Genomic DNA, 18,134 nt, shown 5'->3' on the forward strand with positions numbered 1-18,134 from the left:
TTTCATGTTTTTGTGAATCAGATTAAAGACAAAACAAACAGCTGAGTCGAAATCCAGCTGTTTCCAGGTGTGTGTGTTCTGGTCACTGATTTTCATCTCCTCCTCATCATTATCTTCATCCCTCCATCAACCGTCATGTCCTCCCCATCCTCCCCCGTCCTCTCCCGTCCTCCCCCATCCTCTCTCATATTAAATCTGGTGATCTCCTGGAAATGAAAAATTAAACCTCTCCTCCTCCTCCTCCTCTTCTTCATCCTAAAGTCACCTTCAAACATTCATCACTACACTGTGTCTGTAATGTATTCTTCCTCCTCCTCCTCATCTTCCTCTGCAGCGTTTGTCTGTCTGTTTGTTTGTTCAGAATCCGTCTGTTATCAGTCCTGAAAGTGTGTTCAGCCACAGTGAGGATGACTGTTATGATGAAGAGTGAGAGTTTCTGAGTTTTCATCTTCTTTATAGACCTGAGGTTCGGATAAGGCTGTCCTCCAAACCCTCTTCAGGGTCTTGCCCAAGGACACTTGAGCATGTATTAAGGGGAAGCCTGGAATCGATCCACCGACTTCCCGGTTTGCAGACCACTGTTTCAGGAACAGCAGATCTATTCCAGGTTCGATTTGAGCTGTTAGTTAGGGTTGAGAACACCCGACTATCGGTCCTTTACATGAAAACTCATTAAACAATGGCCACGTTTACATGAGAGTTTTAATTCTTCTTTAATTCAGAATATAAATTAAATCCTCTTCAAAAATGACCTTGTAAACATCGAATTCCAGATGAAAATGGCCATTCCATAAAACTTAAATCCAAAGTAAGTGGCTGGTTTATTCTGATTAACCAACTGAGTAATTACTCAATCATGTTTACATTTGTTCCGCTTTAAATTAGTTCTAGTCGTTCTGAGCATGCTCATTCCCTTGTCCTGTCGCCATGATGATACGGTACTCTACCTCCCTCCTCCTCCTCAGCTGATCAGTGTGAAGTGGTATGCTTGTGTTGAGCTGCTGTGATGAAAATACAATTTTTACCTGCACTTTTGCAATGTTACTTCTTTATTATACTGAAAACAATAAAGTATAATGAGCTACTTTATTAACTCGTTTTTTATATATATATATATATATACAACATTGTACTGTTAAATAGCTCCTTTTACATTATTTATATTTAGTTATTTTATTCTGGCTCTTCTTAGTAGAAATATTGTGACCTGAGAAACTGCACTTCATTCTCATCATGTAAATGGATTTGAATGACAATAAAGCTGAGTCTGAGTCTGGAGAGATGGGAAAGAGACGCTGACACAGACATAGAGAGAGAGAGAGGAGTTGTCTCTTAAATCAAAGAATTCAAAGATTTAACAGACCTCTCCTCTCTCTCTGAAATTTCCTGCTTTTTAATGCAAACAGCAACCGGAGTGTGTGTTTGTGTGTGTGTGTGTGTGTCTCAGTGGGGTGAACACTGTGCGTGTGTTTGTGTGTGTCAGCAGGGTGAACGCAGGAGTCATGTTGGAAATCTGTTTCAATCAGTCAGGGTAGCGTTGGCTGAAAAGGTCAGAGAGAGAGGTGGAGCAACAGGAAACAGACGAGTTCAGCCTTTAAACGCCACATTTCAGCTGAGCTGGAGCAGAAAATACAAAGAAGAAGAAACGGGTCACATGTTCCAGTGATCCCGCTGTCAGGACGTTTGAGATTAAATCTGAGACACGAGAAGGTAAAAACAGCTGCAGGAACAAAACTGGAATCAAAGTTCAAGATGAGTCCAAGACAAGACCTCCAACAGAATGACTGAGTCGGTTCAGTATCACGTACATGAGGTCAAGACTAATTAAAAAAAGACTTGAGTCCAAATCAGGACTAAGACAGAGATGGATCAGTCCAAACATCCATGAGAGAGAGACAAGTCCAATCCAAAGCAGAGTCCAGAGCCAGAACAAGGAGGAGCCAAAGTCCAAGACTCAAGGATGATTCAGAAGACCAGGACAGCCCCAAATTCAGAGACCCAAACCCAGAACCAGAGACCACTTTAAACTGGCGCCAAGTCTTCCATGATAGTACAAGATCACCATCATCTCAGAGCCGACCCCTGATTCGTCTGTTTATCCAGAGGAATATCTGTCTGAACATCTTTGAACTCTAGTGGTCGTGAGAGTGACAACATGTGACATCTCATCATGGCATACATTAACCTGACGGTGGCGTCTATTTAAGCCCTGTTTTCACCAACGGTTGCGGGTCGGGACGCTTTTTTTGTGTTTCCACATGTGAACTCTGGGAAGGGTACCCTAATATCCAACCCAACCAGTCGTACAGTTCCGTTGGGGAACCAGTCTAATCGATCCGACCTGAAAGGTGGAGTTTGACACACTGCAATTTGTTGATTGGTTAAGCGAAAAAAAGTCACTTACGTGTGACCTGGCATAAAAACAAAGCGGGAATGGCTCCTTGTTTAGAGCAACATATATTCTTTTTGTTGATTAAATCTCTGTTTAAAATGGTGTTACGAAGCACCTCCAAAAGAAAGTGTTTGAAACTGTTGGATGACCGCCATTTTCCTCCTTTGTTTTCTTACTCATGTTTTGGTTCTACTTTAACGTAGGCGCTTTGCTGCGATGGCGTCATGTTATTACGTAGCTGAGGTACCTATCACTATCCGGCTAATACTCTGCCTCTCAAGTAAGGTTAGGGTTGGCTGTGGAAATGCAACGAGGTTAGAGTTTACAAAGCCATATCCTCACCTTAACCATCCCGACCCGACCGGCACCCGTTGGTGGAAATGAGGCTTTAGTCCCAAGATGTACGACACCTCCTGTCTCCTGTAGGTGACTGGTTTAAACACCACTCCCATCCAAGCGACCTGCAAGGTCATATAGACTTGAGGACCAGTTGAGACCAGTACATGTGAGAGATCAGAACCTGAGACACATACACAAAGTAGAGATGAGTCCAGGTCCAAGTTTACCTTACATAAATTCCACAATCAAGCAGAGACAATCAAATCAAAAACACCTAAGAAACTGCACATACTCTTATCTGGGCCAACTGCAACTGGTTGTAGTTAAGAAGTTTTGAACCTTCTAAGAACCAGTTTGTTTTCCTCTACATCATCAGGTCAATGGAAACATCCCCCAATGGTGAAATTCAAAGGATCAGAAGTAAAAACCACAAAATAAATTATAAATAAAACAAACTTGTTGAGCTATGGACATAAAAAAAAAAAGAATTAAGAAATAACAATGAAAAAATTGTTCATTATTTATGTGTACAACAATAATTAATGCTGTCTTTTATTGTGCATTGGGTGTTTTTGGTCTACTGGGCTCAAAGCTTGTTATACTGTCTAACTGCTGCAGGAAGTTCAAAAGGAACTTAGATGAAACTGAAAATGAACCTTAAAAGAACTCTGAACTCTGAGAGGAACCTAAAGGAAACTCTGAGAGGAACTCTAAGAGGAACTTGAGATGAAATCAAAGGAACCTGAAAGGAACTCTGAACTCTGAGAGGACCATTTAGGGAACTCTGAGAAGAACTCTAAAGGAACCTTAGAGAAGTTTGGAGAAACTTGAGAAGAACTCTGCTCTCCTGCACCATTGACGTCCGGTCTCTGTTGAAGCTCAGTCCTTATTGTTCTTTCTTGGATCAGATGGACTAGACTGGTTCTGGTTTTCAGACTTGGCCTGTAGGAACCAGCAGGTTCTGAAACTGAGATCTGTAGATGTAGCAACGTTCTCGGATGCAGAGCTGATGTGCAGCACCTGGATGATGTTGTGGTTAGTAGGCTCTGACAAACATGGAGGCTCAGTGTTAGGGAACTAAACCTGTTTTCTCCATGAACACTTGAACTCCTCGGAGCTGCAGCTATTTGAGGTCTGATGATCGAAGACCAGATGCCTTCAGGGTCCTGTTCATTTTGATGTCTTCATTTCAAACTTTCAGTTAGAATTCAAGCTGTTAAACTTTTTCATTTTGGATCATTAGAGTAGCGATCAATAACTGTAATAACTGAGAAAAGCGTTAAATACAATAACTCAGTGTGAACTGGACGAAGCATTGTTACAACAAACAGCAAGTTCTCCGGAGAAACTTCTGTAGGTTTTAAACGTTTGATGGAAAAAATCCTGACGATATCAGCAGGTCGCTGATTTAAATGTCACCCAAGAAATTATGGGATGGAAACCATGTCGACCACACACACACACACTCACACACAGGTATGTTCAGAGGGGAATGGTAGGATTTTATGTGATAGTGTTCACTTTCCCCTCGGGGATTATGGGTAATAGGATCCACCTCAATCCCCTCCTCCTCCCCTTGACCCCGACCCCCATTGTTGCCGCGGCGATATCTTTGTGTGTCTGTGAGTGTGCGGCGTCCATTTAACTCGCTGTCTGTCTTTCATCGCACAATTGAGGTGGAGAAACTCACAAGTGCTGCTATTGTGTTAGACTAAAAGCCAGCAGTGTGTGTGTGTGCGCGCACGTGCGCATGCATTCGTGCACATCTTAAGCTCAATAACAGGAAGAGAAGTTTCTGTGCAGCTGAAATTGACCACACACACATTCAACCACACAGATGAAAGACGACAAAGAACAGGAAAGGTATTGTTCACTGTCTGCAGAAAACACCTGAAAACACACACACACACCGTACAGTAACGCATACACAGACACACACAGTGGGGTTTTGTCAGGAGAAATTGCTCTCCCCTGCTCTCATCTATCATTCCCTCTCTGAGTGGATCGCTGTCTGTCATCTTGAAATACAGCACTTAGATTGGCCACTATAAAGACTGAGGGTGTGTGTGTGTGTGTGTGTGTGTGCGTGTGCGTGTCTGTGTGAGCACGCTCAGTTCCTTTAATCTCCCTCCTCTCCATCTCTTCGTACCTCTGCTCAGTTTTTTCAGTTAAAGTCACTCCAGAAAGCTTTGAGGATGAAAGTGGTTCTGAGGAAGACCCGAGTACCAGTCTGGGACCAGGACCTGGGTCAGATCCAGTGTTTGATCCTAGTGGGGCTCCAAAGGAAACTCAACCACAACAGTTTCTCAGTAATTCCAGCCTAAGGTCCAGTTAGAGAAGGCCTTCTGTAACCATCCAAGACCTGAATCCTGGGGGTTGAAACCCATTAAACACCAAAACAAATGGTTTCAAACGGGCTGTAACAGTTCAGTCCAGGTGTGTTTGTACAACAACATGGAGGATGGTGTTATACCGTATCCTCCAGCTCATCAGGACTCTGAGGTAATTGGGTGGTTTTTTTCTGTTTCTCTGGACGTCAGCAGGACAAACGGCTTTGAAAACGCTTTCATGCATGGTGTCTACTACAGTGGACAGCTATTTAAATGATGTTTTCTAGCATGTGCACGGGTGAGGATAGTATATTTGCAAGTTAGCCACTTCAGTGGACATAAGTGAGTCATCCAATACACTGCAAGTCACTGAAGAATTAATAAAAATATCATAAAATATTTTATATACTCATACATTTTATTTTGTCTCAGTGATAAACAGGGAAAGGAAATGACACATCTGAGTTTTAATAGAAAATATAAATATGAAAGATACACCTCCTATTCCAATTCAGAATCACGGGGAAGCTGCAGCCACCTCAGGCAGGGTAGACACTGGACAGGCAGACAGTTTATGACAGGGCCAATAATTTATAGAATAGCTCAAACTAAATAGAATAAATAAAAAGCCAAATAAGATAAGAAAGTAAATTATCACTGTACATGTCTGTAGCAGTAAAATATTGTATGTGAAAATGTTTAATATTTCATTCAGCAGAGCGTTAACCAGCGAGTCGTCAGTCGTCATGTAAGGCAAATCCTGCTGATCCGATTTTAAAAAGGTTTCATCAGACTGAAACCTGGACATTGGATCAAAAGTGATCCATGTAAATGCACCTACTTTGAGTCATCTGATGGGTCTGAATGGAATTCAAGACTTTCACACAGTTTGCTGGTTTTTGACCAGTAAAAAGACTGTAGAAGGATGTAGTGAGGATTGGATCTTAGATTGGATCAGATTGGAAATCTGAGAAGATGAGACTTCAAACTAAAAAACTGATTTTCTATGAAGAAATTGTGAACTCAGAATATGAGGGAAATTATAAGGTGCTTTTAAGGTTCTTCTAAATAATTTGAGGCCCTGGTTCTGGTGACCCCCCTCCCCCCACTCCTTGGGTGTAGAGGAATCTGTCTCAGGTGATGTCAGGTTGGCATTCAGCTGCTCCTTGCCTTTGCGGAGTGGTTCACATAATCAGGTCTTTCCACCTGCTGACTGACCAAGTCGCCCGCAGCAGAGTGGTCCTCTGACAGGATCTTCATCAGCTCATCATCAGTGTTTTCAGTGTAAAGATGTTCGCTCTACTTCCTGATGTCAGCAGATTTAATCACACAACGAAAATCAGCCAGAAATGTTTCAGCACGGTCTTTAATGCTGCACACTGTTGTCATGGTGACGATGTAGGACCTACCGGAACTCAGGGCAAACATCTGTTTGTTAGAGCTGAAATACAGAAACGCAGAACTAGTATGAAGATAAATTGACAGCAGACGCGGATGATGTCCTCATGTTTGTGTTTGTTTATGTTTGTTTGTGTGTGTTTGGGTTAGATCCAATGCACGGCCCCCGGCATCTCGAATTCGTCACCATTCAGTCCAAGCAGGTGACGGTTCGTTGGGAACCATTTGGATATAATGTGACTCGCTGCCATAGTTACAACTTGACGGTGCAGTACCGCTACAGACCTGCAGGGACCCTAAGCCGGTAAATGGGGGGAGGGGCTGACAGGTAAAGAGAGCTTGGGAGGGGCCAGCAGGTAAAACTGACTACATGTCTCCTGCAGGGAACCGGTGAAGGAGGAGATGCGGGAGGAAGAGGTGGTGTACGACACACTGAGCACTGTGCAGCAGCATACTGTACGCAATCTTCCGCCATTTACCAACGTCAGCCTGAGACTCGTCCTGAGTAACCCGGAAGGTCGCAAGGAGAGCGCAGAGCTGCTGGTGCTGACGGACGAGGATGGTACGAGTCCTGACCTACAGTCTCTCGGTATCTAGTGGCTCAGCCCATTTAAATAAATGTAATGTTGTGGTTTCAGTTCCTGGAGCCATCCCCGTGGACTCCATCCTCGGCAGCAGCTATGAGCAACAGATTAGTCTGAGCTGGAGGGAGCCGCTGCAGACCTATGGCCTCATCCGGCAGTATGAGGTAAGAAAAACTCCCTACAAGGCAAGACAAGTACAAGGCGTCTATAACTTCAAGAAAGCTTTGCTTTGAGGATCATGGGTAATGTAGTGTTTCAAGACATCCCCAACACCCTTGTTGCCTTGTTGCTGATTCATTTCAGACATGCTGTTTTCAGCAAAAAAAAAAAAAAGTCTTTCAAGTAGAAAAAAATAAAGCAGTTCTAAAACCACAAAACCCAGTCAGTCATCCAAGAAACGTCATAAACAATCAGATGAAGTCCCCCTGTGAAAAGAACTTCATTACCCACAATCCCCCTGTAACAAACACTGACCTCACTCTCCGCAGATTTCCTACAAAGCGTTGAGCTCATTCGACACTGAGTTCGACCTGTCCAATCAGAGCGGCAAGGTGTTCAAACCAGCCAATGAGACGAGCCACGTGTTCACTGGCCTCTATCCAGGCTCCACCTACTCCTTCACCATCAGGGCCTCCACCGTTAAGGGCTTTGGCCCCCCCGTCATCACACAGTTCACCACCAAGATCTCAGGTATGTAAAAGAGCTGGAAACTTAAAACACATCAGGTCCAGAGGTAACACCTGATCCAGAGGTAAAACCTGGTCCAGAGGTAAAACCTATTCCAGAGGTAACACCTGGCCCAGAGGTAGTAGCTGGTCCAGAGGTAACACCTGGCCCAGAGGTAGTAGCTGGTCCAGAGGTAGTAGCTGGTCCAGAGGTAGTAGCTGGTCCAGAGGTAAAACCTGGTCCAGAGGTAAAACCTATTCCAGAGGTAACACCTGGCCCAGAGCTAGTAGCTGGTCCAGAGGTAAAACCTATTCCAGAGGTAACACCTGGCCCAGAGGTAGTAGCTGGTCCAGAGGTAAAAGCTGGCCCAGAGGTAACACCTGGTCCAGTGGTAGCACCTAGTAATGGGCAGAGACCCAGAATTAGAAATTTGAATCCAAAACAAGAAGGTCTTCATCCAGAGCCAGATCTAAAACAGACCTGCATCTTTTTATTTAATTACTTTGATTCAGGTTTTAATTTGTAAACTGTCACAGTTACAGTCCAAAATCTGTATCCAGAGTCCTGAGCTAGAGTCTTGATCCAAAGTACTGATCCAGAGGGCTGATCTGGATTTCTTATCCACAAACCTAATCTAGTGTTCTGATCCAAAATCATTGTCCAGATTTCTGATCCAAAATCTTGGTCCAGAGCTCTGATCCAAAATCCCAATCCAGATTCCTCACCCAGAGTCCTGATCCAAAACTTTGATCTAAAGTTTTGGTCCAGAGTCTTGATCCAAAATCCTGATCCAGAGTGCTGTTTTGGAGTCCTAATTTCAAGTCCTGATCCAGAAATCTGATCTAAAGTCCCAGTTTAAAGTAGTGATTCATAGTCCCTATTCTGTTGATCCGGAATTGTGATCCAAGGGTCTGGTCCAGAGTCTTGATCCAGTCCTCATGTCTTCATCATCATACTATGTTTTAATCTTTTAAAGCTGTTTTAAAGTTTTTCTTTGGATACTTTTGCTTTTTCCCTAATTTCTAGTCCTGTTCTGGTAGCGGACCAGTTTCAGATGAATGTGTCTTTGAGTTGTTAAACCATTAAAATCTGACCTAAGAATCATTCAAGCATCAAAACGACTTCTAACTCAAGGGATGAACCCGTGTTGTCGACACATAACAGACAACTTAGCAAAGAACCAGTTTTAAACTAGATCTTTATTACCAGCAACCTGTCACAAAGACACATCATTTGTATACAGAAATATTAAAAATGTCAGTTTTGGTTTTTCTCCTGTGACACAAAAACAACGAATAAAAATAAATAAATAAAATAAGAATAAAAATCCCCTTCTTCTACTTCTAAACTAACTGATGAACAAAGATCTTCAGGCAAATAAATGTGGAGGTAACCTCTCTCCTCTTCCTCAGCTCCTCTGATGCCAGCTTATGATCAGGAGTCTCCTCTGAACCAGACCGACTCCAGCGTCACCGTCCTCCTGAAACCGGCACAGAGTCGAGGAGCTCCCGTCAGGTAACACACCTGTTGAAATATTCATCAGCATCGGTCTCCGTCCTCATCAAACTTTCATGAGTCGCATGTTAAACATTAGAACCAGCTCATGTCGTTGGCTCCTCCTCCTCCTCAATGCTCAACAACACCGCCATTAATAAAGTTTTTACACTGACGGGCCCATGGGGAGGCAGTATCCTCGGTAACAGTCGTCATGTCAACAGCTGTTGGGGCTCTGTCGTTGGGATGTAACGAGGGATTCAGTTAATTAACAATCAGCAGGCGGGGCTAATCAGAGCCTGCTGCTAACACTGAGGATTAGCTTGGGATTAACAGCTAATGTGTCAGTCTCACTCACACACACACACACACACAGATGCTTTTTACTTGAGATCAGTCATCTCTGCAGAAACTGTCTGGTTGTTATCATATTGATGGTTACTGAATTCTGATGAAGTGAACTCAGAGCTGGAACAGGAAGTTCCAGTTTGTGGTGTTGACCCTGGAGTGTTTAGACCTGCAGAACCTTGTGGAAGCTCCTGCAGCTGGATTTTCTGCCACAGTGGAAATTAGTGGTTCACAGAGACTGAAGCAGGGAGTTTAAAGACCCCCTCTGGTGAAAATCATGTCTTTCATGTCGTTCACATATCCATGTGGCATTTATCTGACACTAGAGAACATATCTTGTGAAAATTTTGATCAAAATGGCTTTTCTGAGTATTTCGGGCAGAAAAAAGCGAGGTCAGACAGACCCTGATTTATACGTCATAACCCCACAGGGCGGGGCCACAAGCTCCTGCCCCGCCCTCTCCGTCCGTTCTGACTGAGGACGAAGAGATGGCGGATCGACACATATGTGGAGTAGCGGGTTGCTAATCACGTTATCTTCAATATTTACCACAAAAATTTGCTGTGAGAGAACAATGGATTAGGTTTCTCAGTCATCACAATATAACAAACCACACGTTGGTTTGCAGTCAATACTTTAAGGAAGACATGGGTCAGCTTAGTTCCTATGTTACATGCCTTTTTTTTTTGTTTGTTTTTTGTTTTTTTGTTTTTCACCGCTAATGATCGGTGGGTGCACTAGCATGCAGAGCCAGCACATAGTGATGGGGGCACTGAGCAGCGCTGGCTCCACCCACAACTCGGAGGCAAATTGGTAATGAGCTACTGGTCCTCTGCAGAAGCAGAGTCCTGGAAAAGGGCACAGGTTTTGTGATTTTTGCCAAAAACCTCATAATCACAATTTAAAAACCACTGACAACATTGTAAATAGTTCCAAATAAGCATTGGAGTGGGTCTTCAAGACAAAAACCTGCATCACATCTGAGCTCATAATCTGATTTATCACGCATCTGAGGAGGAAGGTTGTGTCTTATCAGTCCACCTAAAAAACTCTGAGGATGCAGCAGGAATAGAATAATGTTATTAATCAACTAGTTGTTGTGCAGATCAAAGACTGTAAATAAAGTTTACCTCAGAACCCTATTCTCAGTTTAGTGAGCTCACACACACCTGGAGGATCAGGTAGAACATCAGTCCAGGTTCCTGCAGAATCAGTCATGTGGTGTTAGTTCATGTAGGAAAGGTATATGATTATTTGAAAGTGGCTGCTGACATTTGCAGCTTGAGGTGTAATACCGCTGAGAGCCACTAGGTGCAGCTCCAGAACAGTAAGCTGTTGCTCATGTCCGAACATTTTGCCACAATCCCTTTGGTGTCATCAGTAAGATTCACTTCTCATTCCACTGCTGTTCCTAATGGAAATAATTCCATCGCTATTAGATGTTGTTATCATAAGCTCCAACCAAGTAGAGAATGCACTTCTGATGTTAACAGGGTTTTGTCTGCCATCTTGGGGGAACACAGCTACTGTTTCCATTAACACTTTCAGGTTTCTGGAGGAGGAAAGTGCTTTCATATCTGTAAATGGGAATTTCATCTAGATCTGCACCATTTCAATTAAAATCCTGCAGCCAATAACCTACATTATTTCTTAGGTGTGCCACCTCACCTGTTACCTCATCCTTCCGTCCATCTAGCTGACACATTGTAAATGCAGCTATGTTTACTTTTGCTCTCATGAAGCTCAAAACCACAGTCTGCCAGAGGCCAATCACCTGGGAAAGTTTCTGAAGAAGTCCACTGTTCTCTGGGATGTTTTAATCACTGCACCTCCTCCAAGACGGAAACCTGGGATGAAAATCTGTCAGTTCATTTCCTTTTTGTGTGCTAATCATGAAGCTGCTGCTGCAACCAAGGACATAACTACGAAAAGTTGAAAAGGTTAAATATTCTGCAGAAATTCTGAAGAAGACAAAGATGAAAAAGACAACGATCACTGCTTAACTGCTGTAAACAGATCGCTGGTTCCCCAAAAATGGAGAATTATCCCACAGGCAGACAGAACAGATGAAGACAAAGAGAAAGAAAAAACCCCAAAACATCCATAAAACAGTCTAAACGAGCAGGAATATCTGAGGGAAACCAGATCACATGATTATCAAATCCAATGGATAAATACAAGACAAAAAACATCTGGAGATCTTCAGACGTTGATCAAATGATGATCTGCAGACCTGAGAGTACATAACACCATCACACAAAGACATTAAGGTAGAGCGCTCAATCTCCAGTCTTCAATAGCCACTTTCCTTTAATTTTAGATGTTTTACATGTAGCTTCAACACACACCTGTCTCAAATTAATGGGTCATTGTGCAGAACTTGAGAAGCTGTTGGATCTATTTGATTTGAAGACTGACGAGCATCTAAAACCTGCAGGACAGCGGCCGTCGAAGACAAGAGTAAAAGAACCCTGCATTAGGGAGAAGATAACCTTCCATGGCTAAAATGGTAGGGAAAGTGGGCCATACACAGAGACTTGTGGTACTCCTCAGGATCCTAAAGTCAGCAGATGAATGACTGCTGCCATCTGTCAGATGAAGTGAAACCACCGTAATGAGGACAGACTGGGCTTAATCCTGAACATTCTGGAGTAGTTGGTGCAAATTTCCTCTGTCTGTAGCCACCAGAGGAGAAGATTTAGAGAAAAGTGTTGAATGCTGGAGATTCTCTGGAGTCACTCCAATCATGCTTTTCAAACTAAGAAGAAAAAGGATCGTGCTTTCCTTTCTGCAGCAGCAAGGCTGGAGGTGTTCAGAGTGTGTGTGACGTTGGGTGTGTTAATTGACATGATAGCTGATGTGAAAGCAGATGCTGCCCACAGATATGTTCCCTGTTTATATTTACTTTTCTTTTTGTTTGTTCCGACTCCTTAGTGTGTGTCGGCCTCTGGGCGACATACTCGTACGGCGCAGCCTCAGATCGCAGGACAAAAGGTGTTGCCGCGGGCGACCTGCAGCTGTAATCAGATTACTGTCACACACACATACAGAAGAGCTGCGACATGAGCGAGGAGAAATGTGATTGGAGACGGTTTGTCAAAGACAGAGAGGAGAAGAAAAGAGATAAAGAAAGACAGATGAGAGTGGGAGAAGGAGAACGACAAGAGAAGAAGATGGAGAGAGAAATGACTGAATCTGTGTGTTTCCTGTTCTTTCTGTGGGGAGTTTAACAATACAGGCTCTGTGTGTGTGTGTGTGTGTGGGTGTGGGTGTGTAGCGCACATGTGTGTGTGTGTGTGTGTGTGTTTTCCTGCCCTCCATTACTTTCCTGTCCAGCAGGAAATGTGACAATACAGCAGTTTCACCATCCACACCCTGAAGAGAGAGAGAGAGAGAGTGTGTGTGTGTGTGTGTGTGTGTGTGTGTGTGTGTGTGTGTGTGTATGTATGTGTGTGTGCGCGCGTGTGTGTGTGTGGTGATATATGACTTCTGTCCTGAACCTGGTTCCCATGAAAAACACAACTATTGTTTCCAGCGTCCCTCAGGACACAAACAGTGCTGAAAACTAAGCGTGGTGCATTCAGGTGCAGCTTGTGGTCTGTAACACACACACACACACACACACACACAATGTGTGCAAGTATGTGAACTCTGCCACCTGCTGGTGGGCAGCAGATGGCTAACAGGTGACATGAGACAGAGGTGGCGGTTAAGGGCGTAGGTTTGATTTTGACATTGGTAGGGACATAAAAGTTCCCCTGCACAATACGTTTTTGTTTTTTGTTTTTTTCATTTTTTTTGTTTTTTTAGCAATTATGATTGATTTGCAATAATTATTGAGTAGAAAAAAAATCTAAAAAAACAGACATTTCTAGTACAAAATATTCTATACGGGAAAAGAAATCCGCTATTTAAATGAACTTATTGAAACCTTAAAGGAAAATGTGCACATTAACAGATATATTGTGATAAACACAGTGATAAACCATGGTTACACACTCCATCCTGGTCAGTTATCCTTAGTTGTATTCATTTTGAACAATAAAATCTATATGTGGTCATTTTGACCATAGCATTGATTGAATTAGTAATATAAGAGAAAATGTTATAGGCCAAGTCACAGCTCGTAGTCCTGAAACTCACCTGCCTCTATACTTGCCTCAACATCTCCTCCATCTGACCACAATAAAACACTGATGCTAAGGAAACAAGTTTTGTGTTAGTGACCATTATTATCATTAATATTAATGAATCAGTAGCAGCTGAGAAAATAAACATTTATGGTGACTTATGTCCACATTAGACAAAACCAATATTAGCACCACTCTCTGGCTAGTGCCTGCTCTTTAAACAGAAACAATGCCAATTTGATTCATAGCTACACTATCATGGTTGGAGCAGCATCAGTACAAACTGGTCACTTGTCCTATCCTCCAGTTCTAACTGGTGCTGCTCTTGCAGAAATCTGTGGTTTCTAATCCATTCCTGTTTGATTGGCTTCACCTGTGTGAAGGTACACAGTCCACATAGGGAAGTAAAGCTTCTGAAAGAACTCAAATTAAACACCGAAACCATCATCTACTGTTGGACAACAACTTCACTTTTTATTAGGTGTTTTATTTTTTACTTAAGCTGTCAAATGGGTTCTTAGGTTGAGCAAAAAACAAAGCTGTTAATCAATTAAATATCTGAAAAACCTGCAGAGTTCTTATAGATTTCTGTAGACACGCTCCATCACAAAGTTCCTGTGGAGTAAAATATTCCTTAAAGCCAGTAGATTTCTTTTAGTTTCTTACATTTTGGAGGACTCTGTGTATTTTTTTAAAAGTTTGAATGTAATTGGGGGAGTTTCAATAGAGTTTATGGAATTTTAATAATCAAGTTTCCATAAAATTGTTTAGAATTTCATCTCTCCAATTTCTTGATGCTCTTTTTGCTCAGCAGAGTGAAGTTATAATGAAGCTCTCCAACAGAGAGCGTCAGGAAGCTTTAGATCATCACAGTAACAGTGAGAAAATTCCTCCCCTCTGTCACATAAACAAATAAATAGCTGGTATTTCTTTGCCCTTTAACAGACTGGTGAGCAAGAATTTATTTTAATTATAATCAGGCAGCAAACAGATAAAGTGGAGGTTTTTTATCCCAGCATAAAAGATTTAATAGCAGCTCAGGCAGGCAGGACATGAATTATCAGTTTAATGTCAGACTGTTATAAAGTTACGGCCTCTACATGTGAAGAGAGACTTAATAAAAATGAAGGAGAGAGTGATGGAGGAGAGGAGAGGCAGGGCTGACCTTTCTGTGAGGCTGAATAATGAACCAACAGATGGGCTAGAAGAAGAGCACAGAGCTTTAATGTGTGAACAGAGATCCAGTCACAACAGCCCAACAATGTTAGGACTCCAAACTCGCAGCTAATGAAGCAGAATTTCAGCAGAATTCATAACACTGGACCCTAGGTTTCCCATAATGCAGCTGGGCAGAGGTTCTCATTAAACCTCTGAGCTTATTCTACTGGCCAACAGAGGAAAACATGTTCAAACCTTAACTATAAGTTAATTAGCATTCTAACTATTACATATCAACACCAACTAGTTAACTGAAATAGTCAACTAAATAATTAAAACTAGTTTATTAACTATCCACAGACAAGTTTATCAATTAACTAACTACCTTAGCTTAGCGAAAAATAGTTTAGCTAACAAGACCTGGGTAGAAAAACTAGTTTGCTGGTGTAACTGGTTCCCTAACAGGCTAGTTTCTTTACTAACTAGCCTATTAACATTTAATCTTAGTGTTTAACTTTCCCTTAGGAAAAATCTATAACTGACCAATAAACCAACTAGCTAGCAAGGTAGCTAGCCGAACTACAATGTTATAATGCTGTCACTTGTTTAGGTTTTGTCTTCAGTGCCAGTTTAGGTCAACTTGAGAATTGATTTAGTGACGTCTTTATTATTCGTTATGGTGTCATTTTGTGTACAAACCAGATTTAAACCCATTTATCTGTTTGTCTGCAGTAAGTACCAGGTGGTGGTGGAGGAGGAGCGCCCCCGAAGGCAGAGGAGAGGCACTGCGGAGATCCTGCGCTGTTATCCAGTGCCCATTCACTTCCAGAACGCCACCCTCCTAAATTCCCAGTATTACTTCAGCGCTGAGCTGCTGATGAACGAGCTGAGAGCACCCATCCCCTTCTGTGTTGGTCAGTCAGTTAATTAATCAGCCTAATATTTAGCCTAATAACCCATTGGCAAATAAACTAAATAAAAAAGTTAGCTAAGGTAAGCAGGAAGTCAGCTAGAGAGCTAACTGGGATGTTGACTTACTAACAGATCGCTAATCATAGTTTCTACTTGGTTCTTTATGTGTGATTAGCCAGGAAAAAAAAAGTTAAAATCCAGTGCTGGGTTTTTTGTTTATCACGTTTGATCATTGCACATTAAATCTCTCAGGCTGGACTTTTTAGGTTGCTGTTCCTTAGTTGTTGATTCTGAGTCTGTTTCAGCTGTCAGCTAGTTAACCTCTTTACCTGTGTGGTTGTACAGGTGACAACAGGACCTACAACGGTTACTGGAATGCTCCCCTGCTGCCCCATAAGAGTTATGGGATCTACTATCAGGCTGTCAGCACTGCTAACGGGGTAAGTTACTGTCCAACATGTTGTCCATTTACAGGACAACGCCTCATTCTGATGCTATTCTCTTCTTAGAAGTCATTATGATGAAATCCTGAAGTTAAGATTCAGTAAAGTTCAGGACTGCTGACAGGGAGAGTTCAGACTCGGTTTAAATGGTAAAATAACCAGTTAATATTACTCAGCAGTGGTGGTTTATTCAGATTAGCAAATATCCTCATAAGATACAACCTAGCCATGACTGTTTAATGTGTACAAAAATCCATCTGGTCCCACTGAGAACTTTTCTAAACTAATAAGTTTATAGTCTTTTTACTTTACTACAGTTTATAGCCAAAATACTGCACAATAGAGCAGTGATCATAAACTGTTCTGCAAGTTTTAAATGCTTACCTGCTGCAACACACCTGATTCAGATTACAGCTTATCAGGTTCTGCACAAGCCTCTTAATGACCCATCAATTTCAGTGTAAAACCTGCAGACGCTGGCCCAGGATTTCCAGATCTCTGAGCTAGTGCATCAGAAAAATCTTAATAATTTGGATCAAAAAATTAAAATGACTTTGTGTAAGATTAGTACAGAAAATATGAATATTAAACTTTTTAAAATAGAATAAAATTAACATAAGCTGCTGTAGTCCTAAGCTCATTGCTAACATACATGCTAACATACATGCTACATTAATTTTCATATTACAGTGACTAATCAACTCTCCAGGTGTGTTGTAACTTGGATGAAGGTGGATCCAGCATCCTGGATTTTAATACCACAGACACTGCAGTTTACTGCTCTTTTATCAATCAATCCCTTTTTTTTTGGTCTCCTATGGGGCAATTGTTGTGCAACAGTGGGACCAACAACACAAGTGCACATCAATCAGTCACATAAAATATATACATAATAGAATAAAAATAAATATGCTCAATCAGTGGCTACGGTTACATGATGTTTTAACTTTGAAATAAATAATTTTGCATTTAAATAAATCAGAATTAGTTTATGACTAAAGATGCTGCAGGAACAGGTTTGTTCAGCCATTGTTTTTATTGATTGTTCTTGCAGACACATCTGTGTTTGTCAGTGTTGCACCCGGGGAAATGATAGCAACCAGGAGATAAGACAGAAAGAAAGTCACTAAAAGAAGCAGACATTAACAATAAAAGATTGTTTAGGAGTTTCAAATTGCAAGTCTAAGTAGAGTCCGACTTGAGTCCGAGTCCCAGACTCGAGTCCCCATCTCTGTATCAGACCCATCTGTAAAATGGATGACCAGAGACGTACAACCCTCAATCCCCTCTGAAGTATTCTTCTGTTTGTGTTAAATCTTGCAAAATGGTACAACTATTCTACCGAAATGGGTTCTGTTGGTGCTTGTGGTGATGCGTCACAGTAGGGCACCACTGATTCTGATTGCCTTGAGTCTCTATAGTCTCTATAGTTTAGCCAAAAAGCTTCTGTTTGCAGCTATGGACACAAAAAAAGGATCATTGTCTAAATTCTGTCTGGAGGTTTCTTCTGGATGGACAGCAGAGATGATGGTGTCCTCAGAAAGTGATGTCCCACTGAGTCTTCATGTTTTGGTTTAATGTGTTTGGCTCAGACCAGAGGAAATTCAAGTTTTTATGAGAATTGACTCCACTGGTTTTGTGAACAGTTGTGTTTTCTGGAAGCTGCAGTGCAGAGAAACACAGCTTTACTGTGACCAGCTAATACACACTTTCTGAGAAAAATTTCACACTGTTCTGTTCTCTGCTGCAGCTTTTTCTCTTTGTTCTGTCATAAAACCCAGAAACCGAGACAGACGGGTCACACATAGCAATTTAATGGTAGTACAGATAGTTACAGCAGCCTGACCAGCGACACTAACAGGCTGCAGTGGGCTCTGTGCGTATATGTGTGTGTTTTCTCACATATGTGTGTAATAAAAAGATAATTGTTCAGTTTTAC

General features: G+C 41.9%; 1 protein-coding gene across 12 annotated transcripts in view; it reads left to right on the forward strand.

Annotated features, from left to right (window-relative positions):
• The window catches only part of LOC121628798 (receptor-type tyrosine-protein phosphatase mu-like), a 165,821-nt gene that overhangs the window by 75,417 nt on the left and 72,270 nt on the right, over window positions 1-18,134 (forward strand). For all 12 annotated transcript variants that reach the window (XM_041968107.1, XM_041968109.1, XM_041968112.1 and 9 more), the window contains exons 10-16: window positions 6,610-6,763; window positions 6,843-7,021; window positions 7,098-7,207; window positions 7,532-7,733; window positions 9,122-9,224; window positions 15,573-15,754; window positions 16,098-16,192. In XM_041968107.1, coding sequence (XP_041824041.1) covers window positions 6,610-6,763; window positions 6,843-7,021; window positions 7,098-7,207; window positions 7,532-7,733; window positions 9,122-9,224; window positions 15,573-15,754; window positions 16,098-16,192 — 1,025 coding nt within the window. The remainder of the gene's footprint in view (window positions 1-6,609; window positions 6,764-6,842; window positions 7,022-7,097; window positions 7,208-7,531; window positions 7,734-9,121; window positions 9,225-15,572; window positions 15,755-16,097; window positions 16,193-18,134) is intronic.

This window comes from Melanotaenia boesemani, chromosome 18 (genome assembly GCF_017639745.1).
Source record: "Melanotaenia boesemani isolate fMelBoe1 chromosome 18, fMelBoe1.pri, whole genome shotgun sequence".
In the NCBI taxonomy this organism is placed as follows: domain Eukaryota; kingdom Metazoa; phylum Chordata; class Actinopteri; order Atheriniformes; family Melanotaeniidae; genus Melanotaenia; species Melanotaenia boesemani.